The 17,962-nt window shown below is 40.9% G+C and overlaps 1 protein-coding gene across 3 annotated transcripts in view; it reads left to right on the forward strand.

Moving 5' to 3' along the window:
* The first annotated feature begins 307 nt into the window (after positions 1-307).
* Cep162 (centrosomal protein 162) overlaps positions 308-17,962 on the forward strand; it is a 76,251-nt gene continuing 58,596 nt past the window's right edge. For 2 of the 3 annotated variants that reach the window (XM_041679853.1, XM_041679854.1), the window contains exons 1-6: positions 308-540; positions 1,621-1,740; positions 5,070-5,181; positions 8,039-8,185; positions 8,462-8,645; positions 10,342-10,409. In XM_041679853.1, the coding sequence (XP_041535787.1) occupies positions 1,684-1,740; positions 5,070-5,181; positions 8,039-8,185; positions 8,462-8,645; positions 10,342-10,409 (568 nt within the window). In that variant the 5' untranslated portion in view covers positions 308-540; positions 1,621-1,683. Of the gene's footprint in view, positions 541-1,620; positions 1,741-5,069; positions 5,182-8,038; positions 8,186-8,461; positions 8,646-10,341; positions 10,410-16,728; positions 16,813-17,962 lie in introns of those variants that run through there. The other variant, XM_041679855.1, reaches the window with a different exon arrangement.

A 17,962-nucleotide genomic window follows, 5' to 3' on the forward strand; every position in this document is an offset into this window, starting at 1 on the left:
TGAGTTCGAGGCTAGCCTGGTATACAAAAACTAGTTTTAGGACAGGCTCCAAAGTTACAGAGAAACCCTGTCTCGAAAAACAAACAAAAAAAAAATCCTTTCAACCTAGAAAACAATGTTCAAATGCAAAGGGTGGGAACGACTGGAATGAAGAGCAGCCTCTGCGGAAGAAGCAGCACCGGGGGATTAAACTACAACTCCCAGGAAGCCGTGCGCTGGCTCGGGATTGTGCGCTTGCGTCCCGTCCTCGCGTCAGGCTTGTGGCGCTGGGATTTACAAGAGCGTAGGAAAAGCGGGGTGTGCGCGCTGCTGCGTTGCCCAAGTCCTCCCTTCCTGGGCGTAGCATCCTGCGGAGCCCGGTGGTTCCGTTTTCCATTTGCAAAGTCTCCGGGAAACGTACAGCTAGTGTGGCTGCTCAGTGTGTCATGTGGCCGGTCACGTCACGTGACTGCGGGAGCCCGCCCGCCTGTGGAGGTCTGTTGCCCTGACTACAGCTGGCCTGCCGGGACTTTCCGGGAAAGCGCGGGCTCTTGGTAGCAGGTAGGTCAGGCGCTGTCTCTGCACACGACCCTCTTGCTGTTTCCAGGTTGTACCTCGGGCCGGGCCCCCAACTTTTATTTGAGCCTTACTCCGCTCCTCTGCCCGAACTCCAAGTCGGATGCGTCTTTGCTTCGCGCCAGCCGCCAAAATCTGCACTAATTGCAGCCTGAACACCACCAGTACGAGGGCCCTTTCGTGGGGTCCACCTCTGACCAAGCTATTTGTCCAACTCCGTTGGACCTCTTGGTCAGAAATGCAAATAAAGGCATTAGGTGTTGCCCTGCAGGTTGGAGTGAATATTATACACTCGAGTCCTCGCCCCAGTCCCTTAGAAAAGCAACCAGGGTTTGTGCTGCCCCAGAGAGTTGAATCCAAAAGCTAGGACAGATCTGAAGATGGGCTCACCCAGGGGAAAGAGTTGAGCTCAGAGGAGCTGCAACTTGGCTGGATCACCGTCAAGATATTCAGGGCATTGTTTCTGTTATCCTACCTTTAATTCCAAAGAAACACTTCGTACTGATTAGCGTATATCATTAAACTAGGCATTACTTAATTGTGCTTAATTGAGCCCAGGTTGGCCTCCAACTAGAAAGCCTTATGTCTCCTTATTGTAGGGATTTCAGGCATGCACCACTAAATTCTTTACTGTATTCTGAGTCTTATAAATTCACTTTATGTCTGGAAACATCATCCCTGCTTGTAGGAAATCTGTTTTGCAAGACCATTAATTTGAATCAAGCAGCCCGAACTGTGCTGTTCTTTACAAGGAGAAAGTACTGTTTTCACTTCCTGCTTTTAAAAAAAAAAAAAATTCTCTCTGAGGACCTGGTTTTTGAGAGATTTTAGTAGAGACAAATACAAACACAGTGGAAAATGTGGAGCCCTCCCCTTAACAACTGGATGAAATGTAATTACAGACCGTGAGTAGAAGAAACCTTCACAAGCGTTTGCTCCAGTGAATTAGGACTCCACTAGCATATCGTAATTGTGATTTTTATACTGTCTTGATGAAGTTTTTCAGGCATTTAGTGTTGTTTCAATGATGATTTCCTCAAGAGATTTATTTTTATGTCTTGTCAGTTAGGGTTTCCAGTGCCTTAAATACTTCTGGATGCTTTCTTTGTGAAGTGAAAATTACTAAGTATGGCTCACTATTCCAAAGAAGAGCTTGATGAAGAATTTGAGCAATTTATGAAGGAGGTAAGTTCAAGCCTTCTCAAGCTTTATTGTAAATCTCACCTAAGACCCCTCCTTAGCTTTCCTCTAAAGACACAACCTCCGCATCAGCAAGCACATCCCTTCATCCCTTCAGCCTCTCCTAAGAAGATACCCAGGAGCCCTCGGTTCCGTCTCATTTCAGACACTGGCATCTGTTAGCACAATGCCTTCATCTCACCTCCAGAAGATACCCAGAAGCTCTTGGTTCCTTCTCATTCAGACGCTGGCATCTGTTAGCGCAATGCCATCATCTTATCTAGTCTATCCCAGCAGTTCCCAGTGAATGTAGCATTCCCTCCATAGTACATGTGGCATGCATACGTGAGCAAGGATGTACACACACTTGCACACACACACACACACACACCACATCATGGTTTCTAAGAAGCATGCTAACTCCCTTGATCATTATGATAAATTGTTGAACAAACATTTTGCTCAAAGATATGATTCAATATCTGGTTTTAAGAGAGTAGTTAAACCCAATTTTTTAAAGTTAACTTTCTTCAGTTATAATTTATAAACCATATAACTCGCCCATTTAAAATGTATGTGACCACTGTTTTAGTATTTTATAACCTTTGCCATAGTCAACTGTAGAATGCATTCATCGCTCGTCCTTCCCCAGGCTTGGGTAACCACTATTGGCTTTTTGTCCCTTATTTTGGCTTCATAGAAATGGAACCCTACTGTATGTCTGGTCTTTGGAGGCTGGCTTCTTTTACTTAACATAGTGTTTCCAATGCAACAGTCCTGTGTTATAGCATGTCTTGACATCAGTTTTTTTTAGTGAGTAGCTTGCCATTCTGTGGATATACTGTTAAGTTTACAGATAACAGACATCGAGATCCTTCTACTTTGGACAGTCATGCACAATGCTACTATGAATAACCATACAACTTCGAGTGTGGATGGATGTTAATGTCTTCTGAATATGTGCCTAGAAGTGAAATTGTGTCATACACAATTGCCGCTCACCGCGCCCCCGTGTCTGCGCTCTGTGCGCTGGCACCCAGTTCGCGAGCTTCGGGCAAGGGGGCTGGAGGTTAAAATACACAGACAGACACAGACAGAGAGACAGCGACACGGGTCATCCTTGAATTCCCCCAGAATGCCCCCTTTATTGTGTTCAGGGGCAGATTATATAGAAATAGCCACGCCCCAGCCAAACCCACCAGAAACCACTCTCCTGCCATCAGGAACTCCTGAAGGTCTCCTGCTCAGAACAGCTGTAGGCACTCAGATCAGGGGATTACAAGAAATTCAGGATCTGGGGTCTCACTGCTCCCAACACACTATTATTCCCACCAACAGCATATTCATTTATGAAGGGTCCAATCTTCATTATCTTCCCTGATACTGATACTATGTGTGGGCCAGGCTTTTTGTTTTTGTTTGATGATAATAGCCTGCGAAGCAGTGTAGAAGATTTGAAAGGCAGAACACGTACAGTGTTTTGGAAGGATGGGCCATCATCCTTTGTCTTCCTGTCTTTGCCATCGCTCGGAATCGGCAATGGTTCTAGCCCTGTATGTAGACAGAGAAACCGCGGAGCTGAGGGCAAGGGGTGGAACGTTTCAATATGGTAGTAATGTTTAAAGACAAACTGGAAAGTGATAGAGATACCAGAAGTCCAGGTTGAAATAAAGTGATTTTTTTTTTGTTACACCTTTCCCTTTCCTTACCTGGAAGACAATGAATTCTTTTTAAGCATTTTAAAAATTAAAACTCCATCAAGTTGTTGAGAGTATTTTCCATGTAGCAGGTAAAAATATATCATCTTGGAAGTTTAGTCACTCACCCTGGTATTGTCCCAATGGATAGCTGTCTGCAGTAGTGGGAAGTAGACAGCCCTCGGCGGAGTCCTTAGTTAGTTTGGGTCCTACTTGTTATCACTCTTTAACAGTTGCAGTGGGGGCCATCGATCCCTCTGGGTTTCAGTTTCTCATCAGAAATCTCTGCGAGGTTATTTAAAGATAAAGTGAGAGGAACCAGGTGCAGCCCTGCCCCTGGGAAGGCACATGATAAACATGATTCTTCCTAGGGCGTCCGGGGGTGGGGGATTGGGGGGGGGGATGCAGAGTGAGAATGGAAAAGGAAGAGGAATGTAGTGTAGGGGAAATCTCGTGTTGAAGAAGTGGGCTCAGGAGCCCCTAGCTGTTAACTAGCTGTGTGTGAGGCCGCAGAACTGAAGAGGAGCCTAGTAGAAGGATGCACCTCAGTTCATAGGTAGAGCCTTCCAGGAGGTGTTGGTTTCCATAACGTGGTCAGCGGATTACTTGATCACACTTCCTTTGCAGGAGGCGTTTAGAAAGCCTCCTGGTCCCTGAGGGAAACCATTTTGGATGAAACCACATTTTATGGGGCTGAGCAATTAATTCAAGAATTGCTCTGTAAAGGAAAAGCTAGATAAGAGTACAAGAGAGGTAGAGATGAGGAACTCATCCTGTATCCCCCCACCCCAATGTAAAACAGACTCTAGTATTCCTCCCTTAATCCCACATTTGCTCCAGGTACCACTTGCTAGGTACTGGAGATCCGGCACCGAGCAGGTGTATAATCAGGAAAGTAGGAGAAGAGGAAGCTAGGGAGGTAACTAGGGTTAGAAAAAGGGATTCAGAATTGTAGTAAAAAAAAAAAAATAGCTAAGGAGTAGAAAGGGACATGTTGGTTAATATCTGGAGCAGAATGTTTATTTCTGTTACCTCATTTTTTCACTCACAGAGACTATTCTAGAGTCATTGTAGTAAGTTTTCTAAATTGCCGCTTACTCTTAGACCCTAGAAAATGTCCAGAATATGGGGGTCTATTCTTTGTTTTCTAAGCAAGTATGTATATCATATTTTCATATTTTGTTTTGTTCCCGTCTTAGGGTTTCTATTACTGTGAAGAGACACCATGACCACAGCAACTCTCTTACAAGGAAAACATTTAATTGGGGCTGGCTTACAGTTTCAGAGTTTTAGTCCATTTTCATCGTGGCAGGAAATATGGTGCCACTCAGGCAGACATGGTGCTGGAGAGGTTGCTGAAAGTAGGAAGAGAGAGTGACGTGGGGCCTGGCTTGAACATTTGAAACCTCAGAGCCCACCCCCAGTGACACAACTTCTTCCAACAAAGCCACGCCTCCTAGTAGTGCCACTCCCTGTAGGCCCACGGGGGCTGTTTTCATTCCACCACCATGGTTCCTTGTTTAATTCCAAATGTGACGTCAGTATAATTGAATTGTGAAAGAGCTAAAGAAAAAAACATATCCGGGATTTTGTAATTTGAACTGTATTTTAAAATTTAACAATTTGTATCTTATTTAGCTTTCAGATGATTCTTTTGAAAATTCAAGCAAAACACTGAAACAACCTAAAAGAGAAATGAAGAAGAAAGATACAGTGCCTTGGTGGATAACTGAGGATGATTTTGATGAAGGTAAAGACTGATAATTTTTTTTGTAGTTTTAAATCATTTGACCACAAGAGGTCAGTCAAGACTTAATTCTGCAGTTACTGCATCATTAAACTGTAAAGAAAACTGAGGTTTGATTTGATTTTCATACTGTTCTACTTTGTTGCACATTATGTAATTCAGAATGTCTTATTACATTAATTTGCACTGAGATCATTTAAATTAAGATTAGTCAAATAATTTACATATTATCATATCTTGTATATGATATAAATAAATTTCAAGTGGCTTACTAATCTGCCATGTTATATTCATGTAACCATATTAACAAATAAGTAGGATTTGGAATCACAGTTTGCTACTAAGTAGTGAAAATCAATAATTTACTGCCTCAGCTGTAACACATGCCTTTGTCTTCTCTGACCTGTGTTTATACTTTCCCCAGGATTTCCTGGTCACATTTTACAACTGCAGTGTGACCTTAAGTGTTGCTCACACATATAATAGGTGGGCATCATATGTAGTGTTGTTTATGATGTGTATATCAAATCACAAATCACACTGTGTCTGATGTAGACTTCTGCTTCTGCTGCTGCCCCAGTTGTGAAGAACCATGACTGCTACTGTGTTCTCCGTACTTGTGGGTCAGGGTTAAGCACAATTATGATGACGAATAGCATTTCTATTTCTCCTGTCTAGGGGAGGATTTTACCTATGGCTTTTATTATTGTTTGTGGGGTTTGTTTGTTTCTCTTTTTCATTTTTCCCCAACAATGTTGAGCCTGGATTCTCTCAAGTGACAATTGAAGTTCTGTATACTCTGATGGTATCCCTCCCCTCTACATCGTGTGATTGCATCATGCTCAGTTCTTCTGTCTTCTAGAAACACCTTTGGATCCCAGCTTCTATGCCTTGCTTAGCCCTTGCTTCCCTGCTGTCATAGGCCTTCGTCTTAACATCCTTGTCCAGTAAGGCTCATGTCACTGCTTCCCACAGTCCTGCAGTAATCTCCCAGCTCCCTCTTAACACAAGGGTTTGTGCTTTTGGGCCTTGAACACCACAGGGACCCTCCACATCAGATGGCACTCCTGGACTTAGGAGCTTTGTGTGAATGGGAAGTGCTCCTTTCCTGTGTTAGCATAGACTTCACAGTGTTCCTTCTTCCCTGTGTTAGCATAGACTTTACAGTGCTCCTCCTTTCCTGTGTTAGCATAGACTCCATAGTGCTCCTTTTTCCCTGTGTTAGGATAGACTCCACAGTGCTCCTCCTTTCCTGTGTTAGCATAGACTCCACAGTGCTCCTCCTTTCCTGTGTTAGCATAGACTCCACAGTGCCCCTTAGATTTTGTTGTTGTTGTTGACAATGATGTTATTTGTTAATTGTTTTTAACTGTGCTACATTAAAGGAGTTTCTCAGTGAAAACTTCAGGTGATTTTTCGTCAATTCCTTAAACCACATAACTATTAAGTATGCTTATAAAGAAATTTTTTTCTAGAATTATTTTTCCCATAGTGTTCAAAAAAGATATCATAGGATAAAAGTACTTTGGAAATGTTGCCAAAGATTTGGGGCTTAATTAGAATGGAAGCCTTTTGTCTAGAAAGTACTAAACCAGAGCAGAAATATGCAAATATTCTAAAAGGAAAGAATAACTCCTAGAACAAAAATACTTACCTGTAACAACTAAAACTATAAGTTGTTTTTAAGAAGGTCTCAGTTCAAAGTAGATGCATGAATAAAAGAAGCAGGCAAAGCTAGGTGAAGCACAACCCCTTAGACTTCTGTAGCACGTGAGAGCTGCACTCCGCTCCACTCCACTCCAGTGCAGCCTGCACTGTTCCCAGTCACAAGCTTTCAGTGAGCTCACTATGCATTCTGTGTACCAGGCTCTGTTGTGCTCACCAGGTGGGAGTCCTGCCACAGACTGAAGCAGCTTCTGGGGGACCTGTATATCCATCCTAAGGACAGGGATTCATTCATTACCAATCAGCCTTGAGTACCTACCAGTAAACATTAAAACTGAACAAATTCTCATAGAATGTTGGGTTTTGATTTTTTTTTTCATTTGTCATAAGGCTAAAGGGTCTGTCTGGTGAGTCAGGGTCACATCTGCTGAGCCCAGGGTTAGAGCCGGAGTGAGGAGCTGACACAGCAGCAACCACTATGGTTTGCACTCTGTCATCTGCGGGCTCTGGGTACATCCTAACTCTGTACAACTGTGTGGAAATTACTGTGAGTTCTTAAGGCCACTATTCACATAAAGCCAGGAAAAAACTTGATTCTGGAGCCCAGGCTTTTGTCAGGTTGATAGCAGAGGCTGACCATGACACAAATCAATCATGAAATACATTTAATATCTCTTATAATTTAGTTTCAGAGAAAGGGTGAATTCAGAAATGTGTTACAGACTGTGATAGCCTTGCCTCTCCAAAAAATATTACACATACCTTCGTGTGAGAATTTCCCAGCGTTGAGAAATGATGACTTCAGAGATGTTCTGGTGTTTTCTTGAAATTGTATTTACAAGGAACTTGTCTAACCCTCATATTTGTCCTTGAACCTACTCTCCCTGTCTAGAGTTGTGTATGTTGGTTCATATTTTTCATAGTCAGCGTCAAGCAGCAAAACTGGGTTAGGAATCTTATGCAAACCTTTAAAATGTTCTTTTTAGAGCAAAGGGTACTATAATCAAGCAGAATTAGTTTTTCTTTTGTAAATTCTAGTACTAGTTATTTTTATTTAATATGACAGATTTGTAGCCATTATGCACAAAATCATTTAAGACAGTTTCCTTGCATTGGCATAATGATCATAACAGTTCTCTAAACAGAACTACCTGAATGTAAATATGAATACCAACTTATAAAGTCTTGTTCCTAGGAGTGCTTAGGACAAATGTGAGCTATTTGAAAACAAAGAAGGCTTCCCAACCTATTATGGACACAGAAGAGGAGTCTGCTGATAAAGCTCAATTTCTTAAGAGCAGTGGAACCTCCATCTTAAGTGTTGACAGCTTAGAAGCAAATGGTGAGAAGGGAGATGTGAATCGGGAAGTCACTGCTACTGTACTTCAGACTTTCGTAGCAGTGGGCTCAACTGTCCCCCAGCTTCTATCACATATCATATTATATGATCTCCCCAGTGAATCAGGGTCACAACTTAGACACAAAGTCTACATTACAGCCTTTCGTTGATATGCTTGATGGGTGGAGGGTTTCCTCTATAACATCAGCAAAAGGATTGTTTAATTTTATCAAAGTTGTACATGTTAACAAAATATGTTTATCATTCATTTCTGTGTAGAATTAGTCATTTCTGAGCTCCATCATAGTACCCTGGGGTTGGGATTGGACACATTAGAAGAACAAGAAGAGAAAGGGCAGTTCTTTGCCAGACTTGAAAAAGGCTTGACGTCTTCTATTGATTATTCCAAATTAAATCAAGAACTAGATTCTGATGACTCCGCACAATTCAGAGCTTTACAGAGGTAAATATAGGAAAAACATTAACTAATTTTTGTGCTTTTCTATATTTCTGTATGTGCATGAATTCTAATAGGTAAACATATAACAGACAAATCCCATTCTCTCTCTCTCTCTCTCTCTCTCTCTCTCTCTGTGTGTGTGTGTGTGTGTGTGTGTGTGTGTATGTGTGTATGTGTGTATGTATGTGAAGGCCAGGGTTTGGTGCCAAACATCTTACTTAATTAACCGTGTGGCTGTTTTTCTTCTTATAAATGAAAATTGGGTTATGGTCTTATCTAGGATCTTAAGAACACAAAAATGAAATTGAAAGAGTTGGGAGAATCATGGCGTGTGGCTCATTAGAACGGAGTCTCAGCAGATGAAATAGACTGGCATGGGCTGTGGGGTTTGAGATGGCAGTGCGCCTAACCAGCTGCATTCAGCATTGTAGAGGTGACAGTTAACAAGAGTCTTCAGTCAGAAGCAGTGGACTCTATTTCTCACAACCGTACCAGGTACTGGTTTAAGGCCCTGTCCTCGTTACTTTTCTATTGCTGTGGTGAAACACAGAGACTGAGGCCACTTATAGAAGGAAAAGTTTATGTGTTTAGTATTTCAGAGGTTAGAGTTCATGATGGTGGAGCGAAGGCTTGGCAACCGGCAGCAGGAACACCTAAAGCTCCCATCTAGATCCACAAGCCCCAGGCAAGGAGAGATGTTAGAAGGCATTGCTGGTTGATCAGAGGTTGCAGTCTACCGTAGCAACTGCAGTCTACCTAACCTTATCTGGAGAATGTCACTGGGCCTGGAGGACTGACCTTATCTCAAAGGTGACCCTTGACACAGTTCCCTGCAAACACTCTTCCCTTGATGACCCACAGGGCAGGTAGGCAAGTGCTCCAGCCATTTTGCTAGGACCCTACTGCCACATACTAAGCCTTGTGATAGGAGCATGCCACTTAAGGAAGATTATGATCCTTCTATTCTAGAATAAAGTTGAACTGACTACTGAAGTCTGTCTCCCAGAGGGCTATCTCCGTTCATGATCATGGGCCATGTACAAAGCTTTCTGTCCCTTTGCCCTCTCGAACTGATGACTGGGAAGGAAAAGAAGACCCCCATAGAGAACTAACTGAGAATGCTTTTGAAACCTTAAAGACCACACCTTTTCCAACAAGGCCACACCTTTTTAATCCTTCCCAAACAGTTCCACCAACTGAGGAACAAGTATTCAAATATATGAATTTATGGGGGTCATTATCATCCAAATCACTACAGGTCCCTATCAGCTTCCACTAAGAGTTACATTGCTTATTAGCATATAAATGCTAACTTCATTTTGTGGAGTTTTGTTGTTGTTTTGGCCTTCCTGTAATTTTCCTCATAGCTCATAATTCCTAATCTCTAATGAAGAAGAGGTACCTGGTTCATGGGATGAGATGTATTTATATTAATGTACACACATAAAATTGTGTGTACTTGTATCTAAAAAAATGACATTATCTATTGATTATTTGCAGTTCAAATTAGTTTTAGGCTTTAAGAATCTTGTTTTCAAAACATTTCCTTCAGTCACCCTAATTTTTAGCTTTGGTAAAAATTAGGTAGAACAGTGGTACTTGAGAAGACATAATTTTAGAAAATTTGAAACAAATAATGCAACATACATTGTATGAATACATATTAACCTGTGATATTGCATGTTAAATGTTTTTCCAGTTATCAAGATAGTGTGGACCCAGCTGAAGATGGGCATAAGAATGAATCAGAGCATGAGGGACTGCCAGGTAACTTCACTGAAAAGATAATACAACATATAGTACAGACACTGATAAGAACAGTATCGAAAAGGTAAACCACATTGTCTTAGAGAGTGCTGTGAGCAGCAGTGTACAGTGCCTGTGTTATTATCTCGATAACTAAGAAATGATTAAGAGGAAACCACTGCCTCATATGGTGAAGATAGTGGGGATCCAAAGGCAGAGGACCTCTACTGTGTGGTGCCAGGAAGTGGTCCTTTTCTCCTTCTTTACTGCCCCCCCACACCCTTTTTTTAAAAAATAAAGTCTTTGTTGGGTGACCTTTAGTTACTCTATAAAGCAGACTAGCCTTAAAAATCACTATGTAAAGCAGGCTGTCCTTGATCTCAGAGATCCTTCTGTCTTTGCCTCCCGAGTGCTGGTATTAAAAGTGTGTATGTCTGTTTTTACATTTAAAATGGTTTTTCTGAATAACATGGCCACCTCTGGTATGTAATTGATAAGTATCTAGCATGGATTCTAATTGTTCTTAATAAAAACCCAGAGTCAGATATTAGGGGTGAAAGCTGAAGGATCAGAGAAACAGAGCAGCCACTAGGGAGACCTCCACCAGTGCTCAGACAGAAGGGGCAATCCTATCCTCAGACTGCCTCCTCAGACCGCTTGCTCTGGCTGCTGCCTCAGACTGCACTGAGCTCCTGTCTCCTCCCACCTTATAAGTCTTCTCTGCCCAGCCATATCACTCCTGCCTCCACCTCCATAGTGCTGGGATTAAAGTGGACCCAAGTACTGTGACCAACTTTATGTGAGCTCTATTTCTCTTTTAGACAGATTCAACCTGCAGATTCAAGCCCAGGGTGGCCTTGAACTAACAGAGATCCCTTGGCCTCCCTTTCCCCAGTCCTGGGATTAAAGGTGTGTGCCACCACTCCCTGGCCTCTAGTGTCTTACTTAGCTCTGCACTCTGATATTTAGGCAAGCTTTATTCGTTAAAATACAAACAAAATATCACCACACATCTACCCTTTACAAATGGTGTTTAGTGAGTGATATGATTGCGAACTGTTTTCATTTTTAGTTATTTGAAATAATAATATTGCTGTGTAGCTCAAACTTGCCATGAACGCACACCAATCCTTCTGCCTCAGCTTCTTAAGTCCTGGGATTATACATCTAGCTTGTTTTCTGTCTCTTTTACTGTTTTTGCTCCGCATTCTCTTGGTTTACTTATAAAACTCGATGCTATTCCCTCTTTTGGCTTTTTAGTTAAACCTTTTTGTTGTATTTTTGACTGAATTGATACAAATCATACATATTTTTACCTTATTAAAGGGTATTCAAGTGACATTCTACTTTATATGAATTGTTATTCATATACATATACATATTATATGAATATGTGAGCATCAAAACTCGACCCCTCAGTGTCTATTTATAGGTATTTTTTGTTGTACTTGTCTTAAAATACTGGAATATGTTCTACTATTGATGAAACTCTTTTAAGGAATGTGAGGTGTGTCCTTGTAAAGATTTGTGTTGTTCCACTGCTTACTGTCAGGTCTGTATTCTGCTCCTGTGTATGGATTTCCGTTTCTGCACATACTCTTTTCTTCAGCATGAAGAACCCTGTTTAAACCATCTAGTTTAATGTTGTTAAGAACAGAGTCTCCTAGCTTTCCTTGTTTGAATATGATTTATCTTCATTATTAAAGAATATTTTATACTAGGTATGGTGGCTGATATCAAGGCTTGGGAACCTAAGTCAGGAGGATTGAGAATTTTTTTATTGATTTTTATTGAACTCTACATTTTTCTCTGCTCCCCTCCCTGGCTCTCCCCACCCCCTTCAACCCTTCCCCCAAGGTCTCCATGCGCCCAATTTACTCAGGAGATCTTGTCTTTTTCTACTTCCCATGTAGATTAGTTCTATGTAAGTCTCTCTTAGAGTTCTCATTGTTGTCAGAGTTTTCTGGGGTCGTGGTTTGTAGGCTTTTTTTTTTTTTGCTTTATGTTTAAAACCACCTATCATTGAGGACATGTGATAATTGTCTTTCTGTGTCTGGGTTACCTCACTCAAAATAATGTTTTCTAGCTCCATCCATTTTCCTGCAAAATTCAAGATGTTGTTATTTTTTTCTCCTGTGTAGTACTCCATTGTGTAAATGTACCACATTTTCCTTATCCAATCTTCGATCGAGGTGCATTTAGGTTGTTTCCAGTTTCTGGCTATGACAAACAATGCTGCTGTGAACATAGTTGAGCACTTATCCTTGTGGCACGATTGAGCATCCTTTGGGTATATAACCAAAAGTGGTATTACTGGGTCTTGAGGAAGGTTGTTTCCTAATTTTCTGAGAAATCACCACACTGACATTCAAAGGGGTTGTACCAGCTTGCATTCCCACCAGCAATGCAGAAGTGTTCTCTTTTCCCCACAACCTCTCCAACATAAGTTGTCATCAGTGGTTTTGATCTTGGCCATTCTTACAGGTGTAAGATGGAATCTCAGAGTTGTTTGGATTTGCATTTCTCTGATGACTAAGGATGTTCAACATTTCCTTAAGTGTCTTTCAGCCATTTTAGATTCCTATGTTGAGAGTTCTCTGTTTAGGTCTATACTCCATTTTTTTTATTGGATTATGTATTCTTTTGGTGACCAGTTTCTTGAGTTCTTTGTATATTTTGGAGATCAGACCTCTGTCTGATGTGGGGTTAGTGAAGATCTTTTTCCCATTCGTAGGCTGTCGTTTTGTCTTGTTGACCGTGTCCTTTGCTTTACAGAAGTTTTTCAGTTTCAGGAGAAGTCCAAATAGATCAAAGACCTCAACCTAAAGCCAGCCACACTGAACCTTATAGAAGAAAAAGTGAGAAGTACACTTGAACGCATTGGCACAGGAGACCACTTTCTAAATATAACCCCAGCAGCACAGACACTGAAAGAAACAATTAATAAATGAGGATTGAGAATTTAAGACCAGTTTAAACTCTGTAGTGAGACCCTGATATAACAGGGATACACACTACTTTCGTAATATAGGGTTTCTTTCTTTTGTTCGTTCTTTCTTTTTTAATAGAGTTGCATTTTTTTCTTCTGACCTCATTTCTCATAAGTTCACTCATAATTTCTTATAGTTTCTTTGCCTGGGTATCCACTCCCATGTATCTGGAGCTTTAGTCTCATGCAGGTACTAGATGCTCAGGTCCTATTACAATTGCCTAGTGCACATGCCTGTATGCTTTGTCATTTCTGGTTTACTTACTTTACACCTGTACATGCAGGCTAAGTACATGTCACTCTGCATTGTTTACAGAACGATGACAGGGGACAAGGTACATGTCTAGTGCGGACACAGTTTGTTTCCAGATTTCTTTCCTTATGAATGCATGGTCCTTTTTTATTATTTTTAATTGAGCTATATATTTTTCTCTGCTCCCCTCCCTCTCTCTCCCCTCCCCTTCTACCCTCTCCCAAGGTCCTCATGCTCCTAATTTACTCAGGCGATCTTGTCTTTTTCTACTTACCATGTAGTTTAGATCCATGTATGTCTCTCTTAGGGTCCTCATTGTTGCCTAGGTTCTCTGGGATTGTGAATGGTAGGCTGATTTTTCTTTGCTTCATGTTTAAAAGTTACTTGTGAGTGAGTCCATATGATATTTGTCTTTCTGGATCTGGATTACCTCACTCAGAATGATGTTTTCTAGCTCCATCCATTTTCCTGCAAATTTTAAGTTGTCATAATTTTTTCTGCTGTGTAAATGTATCGCAATTTCCTCATCCATTCTTCAGTTGAGGGGCATTTAGGTTGTTTCCAGGTTCTGGCTATGACAAACAATGCTGCTATGAATGTAGTTGAGCACATGTCTTTGTGGTATGATTGAGCATCCTTTGGGTATATACCCAAAAGTGGTACTGCTGGGTCTTGAGAAAGGTTGTTTCCCAATTTTCTGACAAATCGCCATTCTGATATCCAAAGGGGCTGTCCCAGTTTGCTCTGCTACCCAAATGAAAGAGTGTTCCCTTTACCTCTCATCCTCTCCAGCATAAGTTGTCATCAGTGTTTTTGATCTTGGCCATTCCTATAGGTGTAAGATGGAATCTCAGACATGCTTTGATTTTCATTTCTCTGATGGCTAAGGATGTTGAACATTTCCTTAAGTGTCTTTCAGCCATTTTAGATTCCTCTGTTGAGCGTTCTCTGTTTAGGTTTGTGCCCCATTTTTTAATTGGCTTATTTGGTTTTTTTGATGACCAGTTCTTGAGTTCTTTGTATATTTTGGAGATCAGCTCTCTGTCTGATGTGGGGCTAATGAAGACCTTTTCTCATTCATAGGCTGTCATTTTGTCTTGTTGACCATGTACTTTGCTTTACAGAAGCTTCTCAGTTTCAGGAGGTCCCATTTATTAATTGTTTCTCTCAGTGTTTGTGCTACTGGGGTTATATTTAGGAAGTGATTTCCTGTGCCAATGCGTTCAAGTATACTTCCCACTTTCTCTTCTATGAGGTTCATTGTGGTTGGCTTTGATCCATTTGGACTTGAGTTCTGTGCATGGTGATAGATATGGGTCTATTTTCATTCTTCTACATGTTATATCCAGTTGTGCCAGCACCATTTGTTGAATATGCTTGCTTTTTTTCCATTTACTATTCTTTGCTTTCTTTTGTTGGATGTTGTAGATTTTATGATATCTGGATTTCATTTTCTTTAAGAAGGTGTTCAGCCAGTTCTGGTAGACAGTCTTGCAACTTGGTCCATTTAGGCACTTCTTGTCTCACTTAGTAGTGTCTAGAACAGCCACTCTGGGCATCGTTTGCCTGCTGACCTATGGCATTTCTTCTTGAGGGTTCTTCTAATAATCCCCAGTACACAGTGAGTGCCTGCTACTCATAGGTTGGGGTTGAAAAGTCTCCTGAAGGAACTGTCCAAGCTATAGTTTTCCAGTTTTTGGCACAGCCTTTATATTAAGGGTTTAGTATTTTGTGACAACTCAGAAGGACCCTCATCCTCAGGGACCCATGCAGATTTCCCCTGGAACTCCTGCTGAATGTGCCCACCTCATTACTGCCCCACAGCTGCTGCATGGCTTGGCCTCTCAGAACTCTTCATTTTCTCAGTTCATTGAAATTGCCTCACCTTCCCTTATACTCCAAAAATGTATTCCCCTTCAGTGATTGTGGAGCTCATGTCTCGTTTGTTTATATTTCTTCAGAATTACATTTTTCCCTGCCAATTATCTGAACTAAAAACAATTACTTCTTATATTTTGTGCCAGAGTCCAGCGCCAGCAGGTCAGAGAAACTGGAAAGGAGATGTGGGGTCGGCAGCTATTACAGAAACACAGGAGACTTATCTGAGGAGGCAAAACTTAATTCTTTTCTCATTTATTTTTCTCTTAATCCTTTTATACTATCTCAGACAAAAATCTCTATGCAAGAAGGAAATCACCTCACAAACACAAGTTACATATTTTCCAAAAACAAAATCTTTACATAGGAAGAAATCACATTATGCTCACAAGTTACATGTTTTTCTTAGAAGCTCATGTAATTAAACATTTTTCTTTGTATTAGTTTTTCCACTATAACAGCTTCACTCCAAAACAATGATTTTTTTTTATTATTGTTGATTAACAAAACTTTATTCAAGCCAAGTGTATTTCAGCCAGTTCTTTCCTACCTTTGTTTGCAGTTTCAGGGTAGCAGATTCCTGTTCTACTCTCTAAAACCTTACTCCAGTAAGTAGATGGTCTAGCTAACCATCTACTTTTCCTTACAAACAATAGGGTCATTTAATTCCTTTTCACAACTTTGGTTTTACAAGGTACACACTGAAACCCGTGAATAATTCTGTAAGCTACATGACCAAAGAACTCAGACCTAACCTTGGATGCAGGGACATAATTGCCTTTTTTCGGTCCCAGCCTGTTTTTTTCCACAGGCAGAATTCACAGGTCTGTAATGAATGGAACTTGTTATTTTCCATCCTTAGCAAATCTCACATCTCTAAGTGCTGTTGCTCTATAAAAAATCATCTTCATTATGATTTGCATGTAAATTGCCCAGTGAAGAGTGGGAATTTTCCCATAAAACAATCACACTGTACTAGATACAGTGGGATTCTTTCACATAACAGTCTCACCATGCTAAATGCAGTAAGAATGCGGTAGCAGCAAACAGAAGACGGCACAGCAGAGGCAGGGGACATTCTGGAGACAAACTCCTGGGGCTTGGCCTCTGGGGGTGTGCTCATTGTAGCAGAGTAGCTGTGCTAACCAGTGAGATGTCCGCCATAAATTCCATTGCTGACTGCAGCTCCTCTGACAGCCCACTGCCAGTTTTGTCTAATTGTTCACAATGGAATTTAAATCCAGTTTCTTCAGTCCTGACATGACAGGAGGATTTTCGGATTGCGTTATACTCAGAGCTTACAGGTAAACTTGCCAATAAAGGATGGAAATAGCTCCAAAAAGGAGCATTTAGACTTTAATTGCCTATGGTTTACTTTCTGAATTTTAAGAGCATGTTCTTGTTTTGAAAGTCATAATTTTGAAGTTAAGCATAGAGAATATTTTGAATGTGTAATACGCTATAGGCATCACTCAGTGTCGCTGTGGCTGGAGGACTGGGCACCAACCCAGGTGGTTCTCAAAATGACCACCTGTTTGGTTTGCTCCCTCATTTTTGTGTCAGCTTAATTCACGTTGATGATTCTGAAAGCTCTGACATGTTTTCCTTCCTTCTACTTTTTCCTTTCATTTCTGTGTCACTTGCTAGTGACTTATTTCCCACCAACTCTGTTCATGACAGATTCCTAGGAAGGAGGCTTGCCATTCATATGTTATATGGGAATATTTTCCTATAATTTGTTCAGTTACTAAATGAAGACATTAAAATCTAGTTTGGAATAATGTGCATTAGCAATTTTCCCATTTAGAAGGTAGGGCTGACTACTTGCTTGGCATGTCCAAGTTCATTTCCCACTGCAAAGAGAAAAAGATAAAAAATGATATGTTTTCATTAGCTTTTAATGTAGATTAAGCAAAACTAGCTCTAATACTGCCAATCAGTACTATTACACATCATATTTGTGCATGTTATATATGAAATAACTCCTTAGATGCCGCTTAGCTCTCAGTTCTCAGTTCCTTGAGAAAAGTGCAGTTGTCATCTCTACGGTGAGAAAAGTAAGGCCAGGGGTTTTGCAATGGTCTGTCATTCTGAAGCTGGAGTAGGGGGTGAAGAGTTGAGTCTAGCCTTCTGGTTCCAGGTCACATTCTTAAGCACTACTTTGACATGCATCTCCATACTGTCTCCACACTGGAACTCTTTGCATTCTGAAAAAGGGTTCCTTTCCTTTACCCCACTGATCTCAGTCAGCCTTTTGATTTAAAAATAATAAACAACTTAAAAATTGATGAAAGAGATGTTGGCTGTATAACTCCTGCCCCCACCTGCCCCATGAGTAGACTGATGAGATCAGTTAACTTGGAGATCCCTTTATTCTCCCACTGCAAAGGCACTAAGACATAGTCTAAGAGCTTTACACCAAGAATTATTCAGGACTGAAGAACAGCAAAAGCC

The sequence above is a fragment of the Microtus oregoni genome, unplaced genomic scaffold, assembly GCF_018167655.1.
Source record: "Microtus oregoni isolate MIOR12 unplaced genomic scaffold, Mior012 000032F_ref0000030, whole genome shotgun sequence".
NCBI lineage: Eukaryota > Metazoa > Chordata > Mammalia > Rodentia > Cricetidae > Microtus > Microtus oregoni.